Source organism: Octopus bimaculoides, chromosome 1 (genome assembly GCF_046866305.1).
Source record: "Octopus bimaculoides isolate indiv1 chromosome 1, ASM4686630v1, whole genome shotgun sequence".
Classification (NCBI taxonomy): domain Eukaryota; kingdom Metazoa; phylum Mollusca; class Cephalopoda; order Octopoda; family Octopodidae; genus Octopus; species Octopus bimaculoides.
Genome location: NC_142928.1, coordinates 58,820,542 through 58,843,227, shown reverse-complemented (window position 1 = coordinate 58,843,227; position 22,686 = coordinate 58,820,542). Strand labels below are relative to the sequence as shown.

At 31.3% G+C, this 22,686-nt stretch overlaps 1 protein-coding gene across 1 annotated transcript; it reads left to right on the top strand.

Annotated features, from left to right (window-relative positions):
• Positions 1-11: 11 nt before the first annotated feature.
• LOC106881382 (protein rogdi) lies at positions 12-22,483 on the top strand. Its single transcript, XM_014931753.3, has 11 exons — positions 12-63; positions 3,773-3,844; positions 6,095-6,143; positions 7,240-7,294; positions 10,254-10,311; positions 11,229-11,315; positions 12,642-12,734; positions 14,676-14,774; positions 16,179-16,307; positions 18,230-18,313; positions 19,317-22,483. Exons 1-11 carry the CDS (start codon positions 25-27, stop codon positions 19,371-19,373), a joined length of 822 nt encoding a protein of 273 aa, XP_014787239.1. The 5' UTR covers positions 12-24; the 3' UTR covers positions 19,374-22,483.
• The last annotated feature ends 203 nt before the right edge of the window (positions 22,484-22,686 follow it).

Here is a 22,686-nt window from a genome sequence, read left to right as displayed (position 1 = left end):
CATCAACCTTTGCCCTACAATACAATGGCGGGTGCTGATATAGAAGAAGAGATTTGTGCATTAGTAAGTGTTTATTTGTGTTCTAATTATCATTCCGTTATTTGATATATACTTACTGTTATGAGGCGCTGAAATATATTGATATTTCAGCAAGGTTTCTAAGTGGATAATTAGCAATCTTCTCTTTCATTTTTCAATATTCAAATTTGTCATTTGTATTAATTTAATTTATTTGACAGATCAAAGATTCCTGCAGTGTAGCTATTTTTAGATGTCTACAACAGATTGATAATAATCCACTAAAGAATTTGATTATGAAATAGAATGTCATAAAAAAAAGTCAAGAGATTTTTTAAAAATAAATATATAGTCGAATGTATTTTGAACTCAAACACGATGCATTAAATTTTTTTTTTTTTAAAGTTCGTCACCAGATTGTAATGCCAACTTCTTTTGAGATTCTTGCTTTTCGATATTGTAACTTTAAACTTGAACATTTTGACTTTTACTTTAATGAAACTATGAAATTAGATTGTAGATCATTAAAAATAGCTGGTGTATTACAATTATTTATTCAGTTATTGTCCCAGGTGAGCTCTGATTGAAAACCTATAACTATAACAGCGTCGGACAAGATTTCTTGCAATATCTTTCTATGATCTTTGGGTTCAGATTCGCCTTAGCATCCAAATCCAGTTGATTGTCATGGCTAATCACCCAACCCGGAACCACATCTGATTATGAAATAATATGAAATAAGTGGAAGAGGATTGTAGCCATCTGCTAAAAATGCAGTCGGATGATGATGATGATGATGGTGGTGTAGTACCTTTACTTATATCTAGGACTATATTATGTAATGTTTCTTTTTCTTTTCTTTTCTTTGTTTTTAAATAATAGGGGAGATTCGGTTGCTTTTTCGAACAGGTCGAGCAGGCTCTTTTATTTAGTTTTATAGCCCCACATTGTCAGCCCTGATTTACAGACCTGTGTTCAATGACACAGTTGACTTCATTCCATTTTTTTAATAAACATCATAGTGTGATTTAAATGAAATTATTTTTAGCAGGCTGAGCAACCACGTAGAGGTTCGTCTTTTATTTAGATGTTGGTGCTGATAGTGTTAACTTTGCCTTTCATCTATGGTATAGTAATTCCGAAGACATTAAATCAATTCATAGTGCTTAAAATTCTTACAGTGATGGCCTTGTGTTGAGTCAAAAATTGAAGGCACTTAAAAAAAATAAAGAAAGAATTAATAATAGATTCATAACATTTTGTAAATATGGAAGGAAATTCTAAGAAAATGTCCATCGACTGATTCTTTTATTATTTATAGAACGCTGTTAGTATTATCATTATTAGTATTCATCTCATTTCAAGTTTGCAATGTTTACTATTATTTAGTAAGGAATTTTTGTTATGAATAAGATATTTTGTAAACTTCAATGTCAAAACAACAGAAAAACATTACATTGCATCTTTGGTTGTTACATATGACATTCCTACGTATTATGATTTTCTTGTTGACAATTAGCAATAATCTTTGTTTAGAATTTGTTTCTTTTAATGCAGTATCCTTCTATTTCAGCTTATTTTTCACTAAGTATCACTCTCAATCGCCGTTCAATAATCGTTCACCTGTCTCTCACCTATTCGACTCTAAAACATCTTGATTGTAACGTTGCTCGTTTGATACACATTAACTCCATCTGCCTATTTCGTCTCGCGACTGTTTTATATATATTAATATTTAAGTGATAATGTTAATTTCATGATAATATAGAAGTTAATAAATTATCAACATAAATATTTGGATGAATTTGTTTATTATACAAACATTTCAATATAATCTTAATGTTTTATGTTTCTAATATATTTTTGTTTCATTTGGGTTATTTTACGTTCTATTGAATGTCTATTTTTTCTGTAGTATCTTGTACTCGATTAGTTTAACCTTTTCACTGCAGTGCTTTTGATTTCAGTTAGAAATTAATCATTAAGATCTTTACGTGTTTTCCGTACGGGGGATGTTATTAATCTGCTTAAAGTTGTTAGATAAATTCTGAATTTGATAGCGATGGTCAACTAATAATTTTCTTTCAAAAATATTTTCGTTTATTGTAAGATTGTGATTTATTTAAGACCATAGTTTGATACAACACAAAAGTCTTATACACATTTCATTTTATCTTGGGGTAAATGCTCTTAATAATAACAATAATCCTTAAATTTTGGCACATTGACCTCAGCGCTTAACTGAAATTCGTTAAAAGGAAAGGCAAAGTCGACCTCAACACAATACAGTTTTTCATATCAATTATGAACATATTCCCATCTTTGACAGCATCTTTGTAAGGGTTAGGGTTAATAAGGTAAGAGTTGGCAACGAGTATAGCAATAAATTCAGTGTACAAGTAGTTCACCAAGGATCAGTCCTCAGCCCCCACCACCATCCTGTTCATCATGGTCTTCCAGGCAATAACAGAAATTTAAGTTGGGCTGCCCCTGGGCTGCTGATGATCTTATTCTTATAGCTGAATCACTACCAGAACTATAGAAAAAATTTCAGGTGTGGAAGCAAGGTCTGGAATCAAGAGTTTATTTAGCAAAGACCAAGGACTTAGTAAGTAGGAAAGCAGACAAATCACAGATCTCTTCAGAGTGATGGCCCAGCTCCATATATAGAAAAGGCATATCAATAAGGTGTACCTGGTGCAAGCTATGGACACACAAGAGGTGCAGCAATAGCAGAGGAAGGTTAACAGGGAAAATTGTGTGTATGTGTGGCAGACGTAGAGGTACAAAAAACACGAGAAATGTACAGAAAATAGACTCCATCAAATGCTTGGTAGGATACTTAGAAATAGTTGATAGCTTCCGTTATCAGGGTGACCAAGTCAGCAATGGAGGTGGATGCTCTGAGAGCGTAGCTGCTAGAATAAGAATAGGCTGGGCAAAGTTCAGAGCTCTTACCTTTATTGGTAACTAAGGGCCTCAGAGTGAAAGGCAGATTGTATGATGCCTGTGTGCGGACAACCATGCTACATGGCAGTGAAACATGGGTTGTGACTGCAGAGGACATGTGAAGGCTTGAAAGAAATGAAGCTAGTATGTTTTGCTGGATGTGCAATGTTGCTGTGCATGTACAACAAAGTGCAAGCATCTTGAGAGAAGAATTGGGCATGAGGCAGATATGGTGTACAAGAGAGAAGACTGCTCTTGTATGGTCATGTGATGCATATGAATGAAGTTAGCTGTGTGAAGAAGTGCCAATCTCTAACTGGAAGGAACCTGTGGAAGAGGTAGACCCAGGAAGACATGAGATGAAGAGGTGAAGCATGATCTTTGGATGTTAGGTCTCACAGAGGCAATGACAGATGATTGAGACCTTTGGTGGTTTGGTGTGCTTGAGAAGACTCATCAGGCCAAGTGAAATCATTGTGGACAGTGCTGGTAACACATAAAAGGCACCTGTGATAGTGACACGTAAAAGTACCCACTACACTCTGGAGTGGTTGGTGTTAGGAAGAGCATCCAGTTGTAGAAACCAAGCCGAAATCAGACTGGAGTCTGATACAGCTCTCTGGCTTACCAGTTCCAGTCAAACCATCTAACCTATGCCAGCATGGAAAACAGTTGCTAAATGATGATGACGACAAGTAATAACAAAAGTAATTACTATTCCAGTTACAAATAACATAATAAACTTTATTTATGCAAATATACACACTGGTTTATAATCATTGAATAAAATTTTATTACTTTTCAGCAGAAGGAATTAAGTTGGTTGTTGAATGAAGAACTTCATCATGTCCTTCAGCAAGTGCAGTACACTTTAACTGTAAGTTGACATTAATCTTTCCATTATTACAAGTGTTTCATTTTCTACAATGGTAAGTTCTATGTCTTTAGTGTCACGTGAATAAAACTGTTGGTAAACAGGCTTTCATACTAAGAGAACCATAAAAACTGGGATAAACAAATCTCACTGAAGACATTTCTCTGAAACAACTAGCATAAATAAGTTGTGAAAGTGCTTGCTCAGAATAAGTATAGTCAGGAGGAGGATCATGCTGCTTTTCATATGTTTTTCCCATACTATTCTACTCATCTGCATTTATTGCCCTTATTTTACATATCTATACTGCATCAACCTTGATAATTAGAGAGAAATATACTTGTAATATAAATTAAGAATTAAAATACTTCTGATTAAATTTATGAAATGATGTATGCTAAATAGAATATAAACATACAATGGATGTAAAACTTCAGATTAACTATTTACAATATGGAAATAGTTATGATTAATTTTAAAAAGAACATAAAAATTTACAATAGTTGCATACAAAAAAAGATGAACCTACTGGTGGTGAGATTTAACTAAAGTTGCTTAAAGCAAGACTAATACCTTATATTTCAGATAGCAAAATCTCAGAAAAATAGCAGAGGATATGCAAAACTGCAAATATTTCACTAAAATGTGTAGTTGGACATTGTTGTAAAATCAACCATTACCAGCATCTCCTAGAACAATTGATGTAATAGGCTGAACTTTTGCATGTGTATTACTTTGATACTTGCCTAGATGCTGTACTAGTGTGATTAGATACACTTCATTTGTTCATCTTCCAGAGACACTTGAATGCTACTACCCAAGGGTAAAAAATGCTTGAACTGCTGCATGTGGCTATGAGTGATCCCACAATGAAATCTAGGCCAACTTCATCAATGTCCTTGATTCAGCATCTAGTCTGTACCCAAATCTGTTGGAATTCCAAGTTAGAGCATATTATCTTTGATAGTTTGGTAGAAAAATTGACCTAAAATAAGGGTATGTTTGCCTTATTGGTCATTTTGAATTTATAATTAGGTCATGAATAGATAATGTGGAAATTTGAATATCATGTTTTTTGATAGAACTAACAGTGTTCTTGATGTATGTCATATTTGGTTTGCCTGGGTTTTATTCCTGCTGAGTGAGAGCATCTTCAATTTAGGAGTGTTTTCCTACAGCTGAGGTGTTAGTCTTGCCTTAATAGAAAATGCTGTGAAAATGATTATCGTAGCTCTAAAATTTTTTTGAAATCTCTGTTTACAAATAACACTGTGACACTTTTTTTTTTGTCTTTGGTTAGTAAGTATTATTTCCTATTTGCTTCTATCTAGAAATAAAAGTATTTGACTATTATTCCCTTCATTCTTTACTTTTGTGACCTGGACATCAATGTTTTGAAACCAACCTATTTCTATTACATTTCAGACAGATTCAGTGTTGAATTGCTGAAGCAGAAATATTGTTATAGCAAATTGTTATAGAAATATTGTTACACCAAATCACAGATTTGCATGTCAGTTGCTTGACCTTAACCACTTGAGCATGTCCCTTATTGGCTGACAATGTGTGCATCTCTGATCATGAGCAGAAATAGTGGGGGAGCATCATAGCCATGTGCTGAGAAGGATTCTTTGGGGTTTGGATAAATGTAACAAAAGCAAAATTTGCAGGAAATATTAGTCATTTCTCATACTTTCTAAGGGTAAGTAAATAGGAAGTAATAGTGACAAAAGTTATGTTACACAGTGTAATCTAACATTACAGTTTCCATTTTTCTAAATATGTCATAAGCCATTAATTCACTAATTACTTATTTTTATAAAAATGGAAAATTAAAAAAATTTTTATTCATTATTTATTTGTTCACTACTTTATAATTTTACCCCGTAAGAATTTCTTTCCCAAGTACAAGTCATTTTTATAAAAAAAAGGGAGTATGGTCAGTTCAAATTTTTCCAATATGTATTTTCTGTATCTTGAAGTAATAATCTGCTAAATCATTCTTACAAGTTATAAGAGAAAACTAAATATAGTTAAGTAGTCTTTTTTTTTTTACAGTATGATAGCATCTTCTTTTTAGCTGACTCAACAAATATTCTAATAATGTAATGTTATTTCCACTTTTTCTTCAAAGTTTTTTCATGATTTCCAAAATGTTTTAGAAATAAAATGCTTTTTATTACAAAGATCTGACAAAGAAAGATTTCAGCAATTGTCAGAAATGATCACTTCATCTTTTAATTATTATTACAGGAATGTAATCAACGATTCCTTACTGATAAAGACAAAGAATCCAATAAAGGTAGGTTTTCTTTTTCTGCTTTCCCAAACCTTATCTGGTTCACATAATAAACCCATTCCAATATTGGAGCTCTTACTAGAGCTTCTACTTCATTTTGGCACCTACTTAATGTTCTGTATTTTACTGTCCAAAGTTCTTTATTTGGAATGTTTCAGAAACCACTGTCTTTGCTAATTTGTTTGTGCATGTTAATATCTAAAAGATGCCCCCAAAATGTATGTTGTTGTGTTTGGTAACTAATTAGAAGCACAGCTCTTTATTTGATCAATTATCTACATGTCTATACTTTTTGGCAGTGAATTACAAGTAGTGGATTAATGAGGTTGTTTTAGCCCTAAGTCAACCTTAAGCAGTCTGACCATCTTGTCTTTTTAGGGTTATATAGGATTACATTGTCTATTGCATCTTTCTTTACCACAGATGGCAGAGTGTGAGTTGGCTCTCTCTGTCTTGTTTTAGCAAGTTAAGGAATCAGTAGGAGCTCCTTTTTTTGGTTCCTGCAAGATTTCTCTTAATGTAGCAGAGTCATCTAGAAGTAGTAGCTTAAACTACAGAGTGGATATCAGTGCATTTACAAGTAATGAAGTGATTTGGATCAGTTTTGTTTTGGATTGTATGTTACATTAAATATGTAGTATAATAATTTTATATGTTTTTATTACTTCCATCTTTGAGAAAGTTGTGCTTTAATGTGAAATTTCATTACTACCATGCTGCACGTAGGCTATTAACACTTCTGTTTCTTTTCAAGAATCTTTTAGATGATTTCTTCATTATTTTGTCTAGTGTAGTTTAGCCCTTGATCAAGCAAATTTTTAATAATTTCTTTATATATGTGCAAATTAATTATAAAGAAATATAATTAAAGCAGCCACCCACCTCCCCAAACAGGTGAGAAGTCCTTGCAATTAAAGCAATTCCATAAAAACAGTTATGAAATGAAAATGCTACAAACCTTATTAGAGAGTATTTAATGAATTTGGCTTAATGTAATGAATAATGTGCAAGCTAAGGAAAATTCACCAACAATAAATATCTTATGTTATATTTATGATTATTATGTTGTGTAATGTTTGTATTTTTTTTTTGTTTTCAGATGACTCAACTGTTTGCCATATCAAACCACAGAAGATATTACTGTCTGGCCCAAAGTAAGCAAATACACTTAATTTTCAATAAAATAAAATTTTAATGTAATTTATCTGTCATTTTATACTATTGATGCAATTAGATATTTCTTGATCATAATCTTGCCAATATTAGGGTTTGATGGAGGAGTGTACACTGAGTGATTTCTGTTTACCTACCCCTATGTCCAACCTGAGAGAACATTCTCTCTGCTGAAATGATAATTTGTCATCACCCATTGTAACAATTAATAGCTTAGTGGGATAAAATTGTGGGGCTAAGTATCCACAGCCTAGATGCACTACATGCTAATATATATTATGAATATCATCAGATTAGCCAGTGTTCTACTACACTAATCACTCAGTTACTGTTACTCCTTTTTCGCTTAAGTTGTTTTCATTATTGTTAGCCTTTGTTTTAAAAGTAGAAAATATGCAATTATATACTTACAGTACATATATGAATGTATGGATATATTTGAATATAGATGTGTAAATATGAACATGTTCATACATACATATACATACACATGTGGATGTGTGGTTAAAAAGTTTGCTTCCTAACCACATAGTTTTGGGTTCAGTCCCACTGTGTGGAAAATTGAGTAGGTGTCTTTTACTATAGACCTAGGCCAACCAACACTTTGTGAGTGGATTTGGTAAGCAGAAACTGAAAGAAGCACATTGTATGTGTTTGTGATTATGTGGAGAGAACATGTGGAAAGGGTAAACCCAGGTAGACAAAGTGGTGAAAAAAGATCTTCAGATGTTGGGTTTCATGAAGGCAATGACAAGGGACCAAGACTTCAGGTGATTTGCTCTGCTTTAGAAGATACATTAAGCCAAGTGTCATGTAAAAAGCACCTATGCTTGTTCCACTTAAAAGCACTCAATACACTCTGTAAAGTGGTTGGCATTAAGAAGGGCATCCAGCTATAGAAGCCATGCCAAAACAGACTTGGAGCCCAGGCAGCTCATCAGCTGGCCAGCTCCTGTCAAACCATTTGAATCCATGTCAGCATGGAAAATGGATGTTAGATGATGATGATGGCTTTAGCCTTGCTATGAAGGTTAGGTACTGTGATTGAAAATTAGTTACTGTAATATTTTTCTCTTTGATAAAATGGTAAGAAATGCTGAAACTAACTACAAAGAGAAAAACATGATTTAGCTAGTGTATCTACTTCTCATATCATTGCTAAAGATGTTTTGAAATGATGATGATGATGATCTCTATCCCAGTTCTGTGAAGAGCTTTTTAATTTAGCTAATTAATTTATGTTGACAACTTGACAACACTTGTATTGTTGTGCAAATTAGGACTAATTTTGTTCAATTTAGTTCTCCACAAGGAAAATAGTAGCATATAGCTATTTGTAATATACACACAGAAACTCAGATTGAATTGAATTTGTCTATTCTAATTTGCATAACACTGCAAATGTTGTTAACACAAATTATTTGTTTAATAGAAGCACTTCACAGCATTACGATAAAGATGTAAATTTAATGTAAATATAAACTTAGGTATTTTGTTGTAGACACATTTTTTAGCCTTGCTGCAGAAACTAAATGCTGTGGTTAAATCACGTTTTTTCTCTCTGTGACCTATAAAAAGGATTGGCCTGACTAGTTTCAGCATTTCTTACAACTTCAGGCAGAAAAAAGTCATGTTTTGACTATAGTATCTACTTTTCATAACAAGGGTAAAAATGTATGTTTACTAAAAATACTTGCTTATAAGTTAATCTTACATCCTTATTTACTCAACAACAATGACAAGTGACCAAAACCTTTAGAGATATGCCATGCTTCAGAAGGCTCATTAAGCCAAGTGAGATAGTTGTTATGGCTGATGCCAGTGTCATGGTAACTGGCACATAAAAAGCACCCGTCAAATGTTGGGCAATATGCTCTGCTTGAGAAAACCTGTCAAGCCAAGTGAAATCATAGTTGTGGCCAATGCCAGTGCCTCTGACTGTCACCCCTGGGGGTGGCATGTAAAAAGCATTGTTTGAGCCTTCAGTCTCATGGAGGCAGTGACAGGTGACGGAGACCTTTGGCAATACACCGTGCCTATGAAGTCCAGTCAAGTGAAGTGAGATTGTAGTTGTGGCCAATGCCAGTGTCATGTCAATGGCACCCATTCTGGTGGCACGTAAGAAGCACCCACTACACTCTTGGAGCAGTTGGCATTAGGAAGAGCATCCAGCCATACAAACCATGCCAAATCAAATTGGAACCTGATGCACCAGGTTCCAATTTTTCCAAGCATGGAAAAATAAGCATTGAAACAATGAAGATGACCCACACATGCCATATTTATTTCGTGTGTAAGTTGCACCCTAAATTTAGTGTTAAAGCTTGGTACAAATTTTTTTTCTTTCATAGTTTTAGCTTTGTCCTCTGTATAAGCTGCACCCCAGGTTTTGTGAGTTAAAATCAAGTATGAAATAGTGCAACTTATACATTAGTAAATACAGTATGTATATTCTTGTGTAGCTATGCTTGTGTGGTTGAGAAGCTTGCTTCCCAACCACATGGATTTTTGGTTCAGTCCCTTTGTATAGCGCCTTAGGCAAGTGTCTTCTATTATAACCTTGGGCCAACCAAAGCCTTGTGAGTGGATTTGGTTGATAGAAACTGAAAGTAGCTCATTGTATATATGTGTATGTATGTGCACGTATGCTTGTTTTAACATCACATTATGGCTGTAAATGAAGATTTCTACAGCTAGATGCCCTTCCTAAAGCCAACCACTCCGGGAATGTAGTGGGTGCTTTTTACATGCCACCAGCATGTAAAATGAGGAAGAGAGAGTGAAAGAGAGAGACGCATTTGTATGTACCCTTGCACTATTATAATTTTTCTCTAACTTCTATACTTCATGTTTTATGTTATATTTTAATGGATGTATGTATATGTATCGCTCTGTATATATATACCAGTAAAGTAACAATATTATTGTTTTTTAAAACAGTGGAACTGCTCACATTAAATGTGTCTTGACATTATTTGGTGATAACATAACTGAAGCGGTAAGTATATTCTTTATCATTGTCTTAAAGTTGCAACAGAAAAAAAAAGATTATTCCAATTTTGATTTACAAAATTGTTTAAAGTTCTCAAGATCTGAATAAATATTTCTGTTTCATGTGCATAAGTTTGCTTTCATTTTTGTATTCATAAAAAATAAAGATCATATTTTACCTTTTATAGCCCTGTCAGATGCAATTGAAGTCTTTTGTTATGTCACAACCACTATTTTGTTTTTCCAAAGTTTTTACAAGAGCTCTGTAATGTAAGATAAGAAACTTAGTCTTTTGTAAGCCTGCTTTTGTGCAACTGGTATATGTGGAAATCACTGAAAAAAATTGCAAGTTTTTATGTAAACTGCTTTTTCAAAGATTAGTTCTCTATTAAAGTTATTAGATCTGAGCTCAATGGGACATTTACTGAAGATTGAGAAATTGCATTCCTGGGGAACTTTTAGTAACATCAAATTCACTTGGCACTTATGTGCTTGATGTGATGGTGAGAGAAGGCTATGGACGGGACGTTTTGGCAATAGTTTTGTTGTGGATGTAAAATCAACTGTGAAATAAAGAAGAGTGGCTTATTGTGTAATTTATTAAGGCGGACTAGAGAAAAATAGGAGTATTCAAGAAACTTGAAAGACATCCTTTAGGTAAGGGACAAGAATTTAGTTGTGGAGATTTCTGTAATGTTAGGTAGCATTAGGTTATTATAAATGTAGCTTTTACACTCTCAATAATTCTCTTGCATTGTCCATGTTTACAAATGAATTATGTCCAATTTTGAGCAGTCAATGATTTTTTTCCATGTGTCATTAAAATAATGATGTAATAAAATAATATATTTATATTATCAAAAAGAATTTTCTAAATCAGTTTTGTTAAATTTTCTTTTTAATTCTTTTTAATAACCTAACCAGGATATAAACTTCAAACATAAACAAGGAAACCATCATAGTTTATTCAAGACTTCGATACATCAGAGTTTACCCTGGAAATTACAGCAAGTAAGTCTTTATTTGCTCATTCATTAAGTTATACAACTTAGTAAATTAACTGTTTTATAAAATCTTTCAAGTAGAATAAGAAAGAAAATGACTGGCAAACTATTTATTTTAATTCATCATTTGTTTTATTTTTATATATTTTACAAACTATATTTTCACTTCAGAATTCACTCAGCTCTTTGATTAACTTTTCTTAATTGCATTTTGCAAAATCTTCATTATTACCTATTATTCAAGTCAAAAACCTTTTCTTTTTTTTTTTTAAACAACATTAAAGAGTAGTTTTTTTGTAATAATATTAACAATGAATTCAGGGTTGCTAAAAGTTCTGAGATTTCTGATAGTGTTTACAATTCTTTTTTTTTTTAATTTTAAAAAGAAAGAAAGTCTGTAAAAAAAATTTAGTGATCACTGATGTAGTTCACTTATGTATTACAAAACCAAAACTGCATCACAATGACTAGGTAATCTTTTCAGAGCAGAAACTATTTCAACTTTGAATATCTGCTGATCCAATACAAAGTCTAAATATATCCCACACTAACATGTTACACACTTATCTTATTTCTTTATTGCTCACAAGAGGCTAAACATAGAGGGGACAAACAAAGGGATTAAGTCGATTACATCAACCCTAGTGCGTAGCTGGTACTTTATTTATTGACCCCAAAAGGATGAAAGGCAAAGTTGACTTTGGCGGAATTTGAACTCAGAACATAACGGCAGACGAAATACCGCTAAGCATTTCGCCCGGTGCGCTAACGTTTCTGCCAGCTCGCTGCCTTACTTATCTGAGATGGAACAGCTGCTACTCATGCAATTAACTTTTAAACTTCTTAAAAAAAAGCCCCATTCAACTGGTTGTGTAACTCACTCACACACTTTAACCAATTGCACACAAACACTATATATTCTCTGTCTCTTCTGCCATTACTAGAACAGTTCCTGTTTCTCTAAACCAAAAGTAAGCATGCACTATCCCAACCATGCTTACCTGATTAATCTGCCTGTTCTCAAATTATCCATACTACGCACCTTACTCAAATCTTTATCATGAGTGCTGCAGTACTTTAGGACTCAATCTTTGTTCACATTTTCCCTATAGGCATCAGCCAACATTCTGATGATGAACATTGAGATTCTTCCTTTAACTAAAACCTGAAGAAAATATTGCAAATATTTATAGGTAGTAACACTCAATCTTGAAAATAAACATTATCATATTTTGATTTTTTTTCTTTCTTTCTTTGAAAAAGTTGAATGATATTCAAACACTATTTGTTAAGATGTAGTTTAATAGTAACTTGCTGATATTTTTATTTTCAGATTCAAGATGCATACAACCATCTAAAATCTGCAGCATATTGCATATCTTTAAAAGAAAATTATGCTTTTAAGTCTGTCAGAGAAGTTACTTTGGTAATTTTAAATTAAGTTTCTTTCACTTTTTAGATTAACACTTTAAGCCCTGATCTTATGAAAACTTATGTCAACTAAAATGGATAAATAGTGCTGTACCTGTATTCAAATAAATTAGAGAAAAGAGCTTAGCTAGAGGGGGAAATATGTTGAAGTAGGATCTTCTAGATTGTTGTTCAAATTACTAATGTGAGATCAAAATCTTCCTTTCTTCAGCCCTACCCTTTTTTTTTGTTTTCAAAAATGTAGCTAAAATTCTAAATACTTTTGGTAAGATGTCAAATATAAAATTGGAGTAACTTTGGCTTGACTACTGCACTACATAGATACAGCACATAGTGATGTATACATATAACTTCATCAACTTAAGTGTGACTCTGTTTGTGTGTGTGTGTGTGTGCTCCTGTTGAATCAGAAAAAAACATAACATCACTTGCACTAAATCAGTTGAGTGTCTCTCGACATTTGATCAGCAACTACCATATCACACTCATGCACAGACCAGATTTGTGATGTGACAATCCTGCACAGAGCAGTAGAGTTACTTAACAACTGATAAACAAAAATTTGCTGATGAGTTCAAATTTTCAAACGTGCCAAGTACTGTGCTACACACACAAAACATTAGCATACGTAAATCCTCACTTGCATGCAATTTAGCACATGCATACAGACACACACACATAAGGGGAATGAAATGCATGCTCAAGAGAAGATTGAGCTGGTATGGACATGTGCTGTGTATGGAGGATGACAGGTAAAAAGTGGCAAATGATCTTAAGTTCATTTAGACCCTGTGAAAGAGGAAGACACAGAAAGAATTGGTGAAGACTGATTTCAGAAAGCTGACTATTACATTGTTCTCTGATCAATATTGTTTGTACAGTTATCTTTAAAGGATTCTTGTCTCAAAAATTATTTTGGCTGCTTGAACTGAAATATTTGTTGTGATGAATTTTGTTATAGTGAGATTTTTTTTACTGTTTCAATAGGATAATGACTGGAGATTGAAACAAATTTAGATTTATTGAAAATTTTATTATATTGGTATTTGTAGTCATCATTGTTTTTACATCCACTTTTTCATGCTTGCATGGGTCAAGTGGAATTTTGTTGAGTTGGATTTTCTATGGCCTGATGCTCTTCCTTTCACTAATCCTCACTTGTTTTCAAGTATGGTAATATTTCCCCATTGGAGCTATCACACTATATCGCAAGGAGACTGACACACATCAAATTCTTGCAATTTCTGTCTACCAAATCCACCACGAAGCTTTGGGTTGGTCTGGGGCTATAGCTGAAGATAGTTGTCCAAGGTGTCATGCAATGGAATTGGACCTGGAACTAGGTGATTGGGAAGCAAACTTCTTACCACTCAGCCATGCTTTGTTATATATAGATATATGTACATCTTTCACCTCCATAAATGTATTACATTGCATCTGTAAAAATTGTATATATACAAATACAGGGTGGCCCAAAAGTAGGTTTACAGTTATCACGTAAGCACTTTAAATTTCTTTTAAAGCATTTTATTACATTTAAATTTCTATCTTACAATTAACTAAATTAGCATAGAATAATGGTTTCATATTTTTTTATGATTAAGATCTAAGCTGTTAATATATCAATGCGAAAAATATAGTTGAATAACTGTAAACCTACTTTTGGGCCATCCTGTATATAGATGGATTTTTTAATATATGCATATTTGTGCCTGTAAATAAATGTATATACAGTCTAATTTAAAACCTACACATATTATGAAAGATCATAGTGAATGGCACACCACCCCTGTCCTTGTCTTCTTAAAAAAGATAAACAAACAAGAGAAGTAGAAAGTAAATATATTAAAAATAAGAGAAATGAAACCAAAAACAAACAAAAATTGTCTTAAAATGTAACATACTGAACTCCTTTTTTGTTATTCTGAATTTTCAGTTTATTGATGAAGTCATGGAAAGTATTAAAAAAGGAAGGACTTGTTTGACATTTCCTCGTCGTAAATCTGTTGAAGAATTGTTAAATAATCAAAATATGGTAAGATTTGGTTTAGATTGATTTACTTCTTAAGGAATTGTGTTTTATTATCTGGACTATTAATATTCATTTATACCTTCAGGACTATTTCAAGCTTTTAATAAGCATTTTCTGATAGTTCTTTGTTTTGCTACTTTTGTTTAATCTCCAGAAGACAGTAATTATTTGAGACTTTAGTTAAGAAATCTGGAAATCAGGTTTTATTTAATACATGCATCAATTAGAAAATAATTTGTTTGATGAATATTTAAATATAATGCATTATTGAGTTTAATATGATTTAAATGACTGAGATTGTAATTCCAGAAAAATCTATCCGCTGATACAGATAAGAATTTCATCTTTAAACAAAGTTATGACAAAATTTTAATTGAAAGTAATCTTGGGATAGCTGTTTGAACAATTTAATGAATTGTCAACCAGCAAGCTATTATTTCTACTATGTGAAGTTTACTTGCTACTTGAAAATATCTCTTTTCTTTTGAGCTAATAATTTTAATAAACATTGTTATATTGCTCAACATCTTATAATTAGAAAACCTCTACTTGGTTGGTTGTTTGCTAGGAATAAACATGAGAATCTTCCTTAAATTAGGCCACTCTTATAAAACAAGCCTCATTGAATAATGTAGTTCTAGATACATTATTCTTAACAAAAAAGACTGGATTTTCATGACTCCTAATCTCCTTCATATGGACTCCTCTGGATTTAAACAACATAAATTTGAATTAATGTGTAAAAGTTTTGATTTATATCTTAATATGTTTCATCCATTTATAAATTGCTTTAATGTTTTAACTCAAGTCAGTTGATTTTGATGTTAAGTTATGACACTTGGAATAAATTTTATAAAAAGCTTAAAGTGAAATAAGCTAGGATACTGAAAATATTCTTTTTCAGTGAAAGAGGAAATTATATTCTAATGTTATTAATTCATTAAGTAATTACAAAGAAATGTGTTCCTAATGATTATCTAAATAATTATTTAATTATCAATTATTGTTTATTATTAATTTAGTATTAAATTTAGTAATAAACTTTATTTAATATTTCTTGAAAATGCTTTCTAATTTCTATAAAAATATTCTATTAGTTTTCATCCACAGTATTCTAGTTTGGCATCTTCTTCAAATGTGTAATGCTACTAATATTAAGCAAGAATCACAAGGAAACATGCATATAAAATAGTCTCACTGTATGGAATGAATTGCAAATAACTAATGAATAACCTTAGATTACATCAAATTAAAAGAAACTGAAATTTAAATTACTTTTGATATCATTTTAAGAATGCTAAACAGAGCAGAAGCCATGCGTTATAATGTTTCATCACTATTATCAATCCAATAGTTTATTGGAGTATGAAATAATTTGACCTTTTTAATTTTGTTTTTACCATTTAGCAAGTATTTCACCCAGCTGTACCAAATACTGTTGCTTTAAGTTTTTACATCCATACATCCAAATTGATACTTGCTCTGTATCAGATACATCGCAACAATCAAAAAATAGAAGTTTTGTCACGACACCAGGTATATAAATTTTTTTATTTAAAAAACTTTTTTATTAGAAAATGATGGTTTAGTGTTGTAATGATATTTATTTTCAATTCATCATGATGGTTTAACCCTTTAGCATTTAAGCAAGCCATATCAGGCCCATATATTCTTTGTTTTATTTTCAAAATGGCCAGATCTGGTCTTTCACACCGATCCTACAATGTCATTCTAAATCTCATTGAAACCTCAAAGTTACAAGATTAATTCAAAACAATATGAATAAATAAGCATTGTAGTTGATAGAATAATCTGAATCTAAAGGGTTAAAAATTCATTAATTTTTCATTTTGAGAGTTTTTTTTTTATGCTGTGTTCCAATATAGAAGCTTATATTTTACACTTTACACCTTTCTTTGCTCTAAATTTTCTTTGTTATTTATTACAATTTTCTTATTCTTAACTGAGATTGAATAGCAAAACATGTTTACTTTTAAAACAGAAAAACTTGCAGATATAAAGATCACATTGCTGAGAAGCTTTACTTTTTCTCAAATGTAATCTTTTTGGTTGCATGGTTTGATTTGTTTTAAATATATAATAGTATATTATCATTTTTGTACTTGAATGTTGTAGCTAAGAGCTAAATATTTATGTGCTGCTTGATTTAAATATGGAATATAAGAAATGTAATAATTATTAAATGTTGAACCTTTTGTCTTCCATATACCAACTTGATGACAAATAGTATTTTTATTTTATTATATCTGTCTAACATGACACTGTTGGAAGGCAGGTTTAGAGAGGGCACGGGCTAAAACGATGTGCCCTTCCCCTCCATTGGTTAGTTGAAGCTTAGACAGTGTCATGTAACAGCTGGTGCTAGCTGTTGGAGCCTACTGGCGAGTATATAAAGGGAAATTTGGCAGGATGGTCATTTTCCCACTGATATTCGTTGGTGTTGCATCAAAGAAACTAAAGAACAAAAAAAAATGGAGAAAGAAGAAACGCACTCAACACCAGGGCTGAAGACACCTCCAAAAGTGGGGGGGATCCGCCACGTCAAAAATGGTAGAGGAGTAGGGGCCGGAACTGGATGTGGTTCCTCCTGATGATGTCTTTAGCCACTGGATCCTATAAAAGAGCTGTTGAGGTAGTGAACCACGAAACGTGGTTAGAATTCCTTCTTGTCTAAATTCTTCATTATTTTCAAAATTAATCGAAACACTGCCAATGTATTTCATTTGAAGCTTGGTCAGTGAAGGATTATTGAAACCTACTCATGGTAATCATCTATGTTAGTTGCTTCGGTTATTTATAATTCACTTCTCAGTCATCCCAGACTTGACTGAGTGTATGTTTCCTTAGGCTACCCAAGAACATTTTCACCTAACTTCTTGTACTATAAAATTTATCTTCCTTCTAATCAAATTTAATCTTTAAACTCAAAACAAAGATTTGAAGACTGCTTTGGAAGGAAAATGTCTTGCCTTAATATTCTACAGAGGAGCCTGTGGTGGGGTCTCTTTCATTAAGAAAATGCTCAACTTCACACCACACAAGTCAATAAAAATGTTCTGGAATTGTTTGGATTCTCTCCATACTCCCCAGATCTTGCTCTGTTAGACTTGTATTTATTTAGATGAGGAAAGACAGCAGGGAAGACATAGAAAATGAATTAAATGTATATCTTAATTCAAAACTCAAGGCATTTTTCAAATTAGATACTGAAAAACTTACAATGGGAAGAAGTGATACAAAATTAAGAAACTTTTACAGATAATTAAGTTTGCAATATTAAATATGTACTTTCAAATAAATACTAAAAATCAGGCAGAATATTCTATGTAGCCTGATAATCAATATATTTTTTCTCTTGTTTAATTAGCCTATCATTGAATGACTATCTTTTATAATTCAGTGTAAATTATAAACCTAATGTTACCAAACCTTTTCAGGTCGAATGTACTGTAAAGTGGTTAAATGAAGCCATTATGTTGTTTACTCTTGCAATTCAACAATTACAGCAACTGAAAGACAAGGCTAGTATTTACTTTACTCACTCTTTAGCATTGCTTTTAAATAAAACTCAACAACTGTTCAAAGCAGAAAGATTTTGTAATGCTGAAGATGAAACAATAGTCTCAGCTACGTAATACATGTGTGATGAACATGAAATGGTATTAGAGACATTGAGTATGAAATATTTTGCATGTTGTTTGCATGTTGGGAAAGTGTAGGATTGCAGGTGAGTCTTCCTGGTATATGTGTATCTGTCATGGTACTTTTAAATAAGACTTTAAATTTATGTACCCCTTATGAGTTGTTTACAAGGTTTCTGCTTTAGGAGGTTATGTAAATTGAGTGGAATGTGTCTGGATTGTTTGTGGATAACAGCCATGCATAGAATGTTAGAATGGAGTGAGCAATAGTATCATTTATGTAGGAATGCATGTACTTGGTTTTAACAGTGAATAGTACATTCAGAAAGTGTGAGGCACATAACCTATCTGAAGTATAATCAAGTTAATTGAGTAGGGGTCAAATTGAGCCCTGTTATTGTTCCATGATGTAATAGAATTGTCTGATAGGACTGTATAAGTGTTTGTGGAAATTTCACATTAACACATTCTATTGAATATTGTGAGTAGTCTGTCTCTGATTGATTATGATGACATTTACATGCAATTTACTGATAAAGCATTCTTCAGAAAATTTATCTTTCTTTCTTAACCCTTTAGCATTTAAACCAGTCATATCTGGCTCAAATATCCTACCTGTTTTCTATTCAAACTGACCAGATCCAGCTTCTTACACCTACCCTTCAATATCATTCTAAAAATAAACAATCACATCATCAAAATCTTGAAGCTAAGAGATAATGCATGATTTCGTTCAAAACATTGTGAATAACTAAGCATATTTGACAGAGTAACCTGAATGTTAAAGGGTTAAAATTTTATGGTTTTTTAAAAATTTTTTTAAATATTTTTTTTTTACATAGCCCGTATAAAAATAGTAAAGTATAATTTTCTATTCTTACAGATTCAGTCACTGCAGTATTTTGAAGAAACTTCGCATTTTATAAATGTAAAATCCTGATAATACGACTGTGGAGAGTCAGTCATTCAAACTCTCCTGCAGTTCGTCTATGCATTCCAAGTCAAGTAAATCTTTACATTGTGTTTCCCAGTGATCATTCCAAACAGATATTTATTATAAATGAACTGATCTCATCAAATGACCACTACATAATATATCAATCAGCAAATTAGTAGTGTTTTAGTCACTTCTACTATGTACAGTAGATATAGACATTGAAAACCAAAAGCCGCAAATTTTTTAAACATCACTTGATGAAGCCATGTTTTTAATGTAATAATTATTAAATCTAATGCCTTCATTTTATTGAAATTTAAATGTCATTTGAAATTTCTAAATGTTGCTGAATATATCGAGTAATATATTCAGTGAAACTCATTAAAAAAATAAAATGAATACTGTGTTACCAAATATTGAAAAGTAACTGCACTTGTTTCATTTTACTACACTGACAATTATATAAGTAAACTTTAATTGTACAAAATCAAATCTTATATAATCAAGTCATGAAGAAAAAATTTCCTTTGCTAGAAAAATTATGAGATGATTTCATCTAAGAGGAAGACTTGGCACAATTGAGTACTGTTTAATTGTTGTCGCTGTTGTTGTTGTTGAGCAGCCCAGTCAGCACTATTTGAGTAAGCCTATGGCTCAGTGATTGATAATCAAAGATTTGTTCCATCATTGCTTTAACTTGGGTTAACCTGCCTTTGTGGGCATGTTGTCCTAAAATTTGACTTAAACATGTGATTCTTGTTTTATAGATGGTAGCAGAGAGTTTGTTAAAAGGAATTTGGTTGGTTCATTGAGCAAGTTGGGCAACTTATATTGTTTTAATTTTAAAGCACAAGAATATTATGTAAATTGAGTAACAACGAGTTTGATTTTTCTATTTAGATGCTATTTCTAATTAAACAGATGAATTGATAAATTCAAACTTTCACATATATGTGTTTACTGTAATTGCATCTATAATTTAAATCTATTATCATCAAATATATTAATTTGTATATAATTATTATAATTGATAGTCTTATTCATAAATGTTTACCAAAGTACATTTATTGCTATCTAAAATTTTATTTTATTTTGCTTTTATTTAAGAAAAGGACCAAATTGAGAGCAAATTCTGATTAACATTATTAGTAAAATTATTTTATAGCAATAATCACGAAGAGATTCTGATAGGAACTTATTTTATAGAATAGGTGAAATAACTTAGGTCTATTCTTTCCCCTCCATAAAACTAAACTACATCTGTAATAAAAAAATTAATTTTTTTTTTTAATATACATACATATCAGTTCCTTTATTATTACAATTTTTATTATTAATTCTGGATAACTTGGCAAGTTGACAGAATTGTTAAAACTTCAGAAAAAAATGTTTCACAGTATTTGTTCCAGTTCGAGTCTCAACAAGATTAACTTTGCCTTTTATCCTTTTCAGATAAAAAAAAAATAGTTCTAGTCTAAAATTGCTGGTCTTCTACCTAAGAGACCATTATATATAACATTTAGTGAGGTTTCCAAAATTTTAGTTTTTGATTACTTTTAGCTGGTTTCTCTAAATGGCTCTGTAAAATATGACTTTCAACAATGTAATGGTGGTCATTACAGCAGCAGATTCTCATTTATTTGTGTATTTTGTTTCAAGTTATAAATAAATGTTAGCTTTGATGTTACTTTCATAGATTGTCAATCTGATAATTACAAAAATATAGAAGTGAATATTAATAGAAAAAATTATTTTTGTTGTAATAGGAACATCAGTCAAGTTTATTTGTCTTATGGAAGTGTGATAAGTAATTACTTACTTCCATTAATAAATTATTATTAGCTTTATGGACTTGAGGATTGTATATTTCCAAGCTACATTCATTGTAGAATTTCAGGTTGGTAGTATAAGTCAACAAAACACTTTGCAAATATACAGTATTCTCAGTACATAAAGTAAGTTGTACCACTCCAGATGGATTGGGCTAATAAGAGTTAAATCTTTCCTATGGATGTAATACAGCAGTATTAGTGGGACATAAATTGTTAAGACTAGCTGATAGCTCCAATTAGAATATATATGATAAATATATTGGCTGGACACAAATTTTTTGTTTTTGAGATAGTGTAGAATATTTAAAGTACTAACTGTGCTCAGGTTATTACATAATCTAGTCAAGACTACATATTGTTAAAATATCATTTTACAAAAGAAAAAATGCCTAGGAAATTGGTAGCAGTTATTTCTGTAAAAGAAAGAAAAATAAAAAAAGAACATTTGAAATTGTCAAACTGCAAGCAATGTAGAGGTGAAATTTTATACTTTTAGGGTTGTGATACAAATATTAAAAAACAAGTCACCAAAGAAATACATTTTGGCATGCTGATAGTCTGTGATAAAATGTTATTTTGGCAATTTGAAAAAGGAGTCTTGAATAAAACAAGGAATATGTTTTGAATAGTCTCAATTATAGAGTGGTTTATAAGAATACTGGCTAAAATTTGTCTTGATAAGAGATGGATATCAGGAATCCAAATAGTTGCCAATTACTTTTATTGAGTTTTGGAGGGGTGGGGAAGTGTATATATTTAAATTCAATTGCTCCCATTTCAATGATTTATACAAATGATAATTTAATAGTTAAAATAACTATTTAAACTAATAATGTTGAGATTAGAGTTTACTATGAGTGCAATTGATTAAAATAACAAAACCAAAGTTCTGTATAATTAAACTTATATTCTGTATATCTAAATTAATTATTTTTTTTTCTATGGTTCCAAATAACATTTAAGATGTTTTTTAATGTGTATTTATTATATATTGATAGAAAGTATGAAGATTGAAACACTGCCTCATGTAATATTTTGTCTTAAGCATAATAGTTAATTTAATAAATATTTACATTTAGACATTCAAAAGTAGTTGTCAAGAAATATATCATTTTATTTTTTGTTATGCAGTTTTAATTTTTCATACATAATTGGAAGGACCATTTTTTGTAATAATCATATATGAAAAAGGAACTTTTTTCCAATCTTTTGTTGCAATAAATTTATAAAAAAAAAAAATGATAGAAAAATAAAATTTGTTATTATCAACATATTTTAAAATCTCTTTTTGAAACATTTTTTCACTTAAAAAAATTATAAACAACATGTAAAGTTCAAAATACACTGACTCTTGATATTACTTTCTTTTTATTTTAAGAAACTTTATTTGTAATTTAATTTTCATGCTATACCTGTGCATAAGGTGACAGTATTTTTATGCTTTATATTATTGCTTTTTTACATTTCATTGTCATCTGGGAGTA

Bases quoted from the DNA above. Each gene is read 5' to 3' on its own strand.
- LOC106881382 (XM_014931753.3), top strand. From the start codon at position 25: ATGGCGGGTGCTGATATAGAAGAAGAGATTTGTGCATTA. The intron at 64-3,772 runs GTAAGTGTTTAT...ATTACTTTTCAG, and splicing joins AAGAAGAGATTTGTGCATTA to CAGAAGGAATTAAGTTGGTT. The intron at 6,144-7,239 runs GTAGGTTTTCTT...TTTTGTTTTCAG, and splicing joins AGACAAAGAATCCAATAAAG to ATGACTCAACTGTTTGCCAT.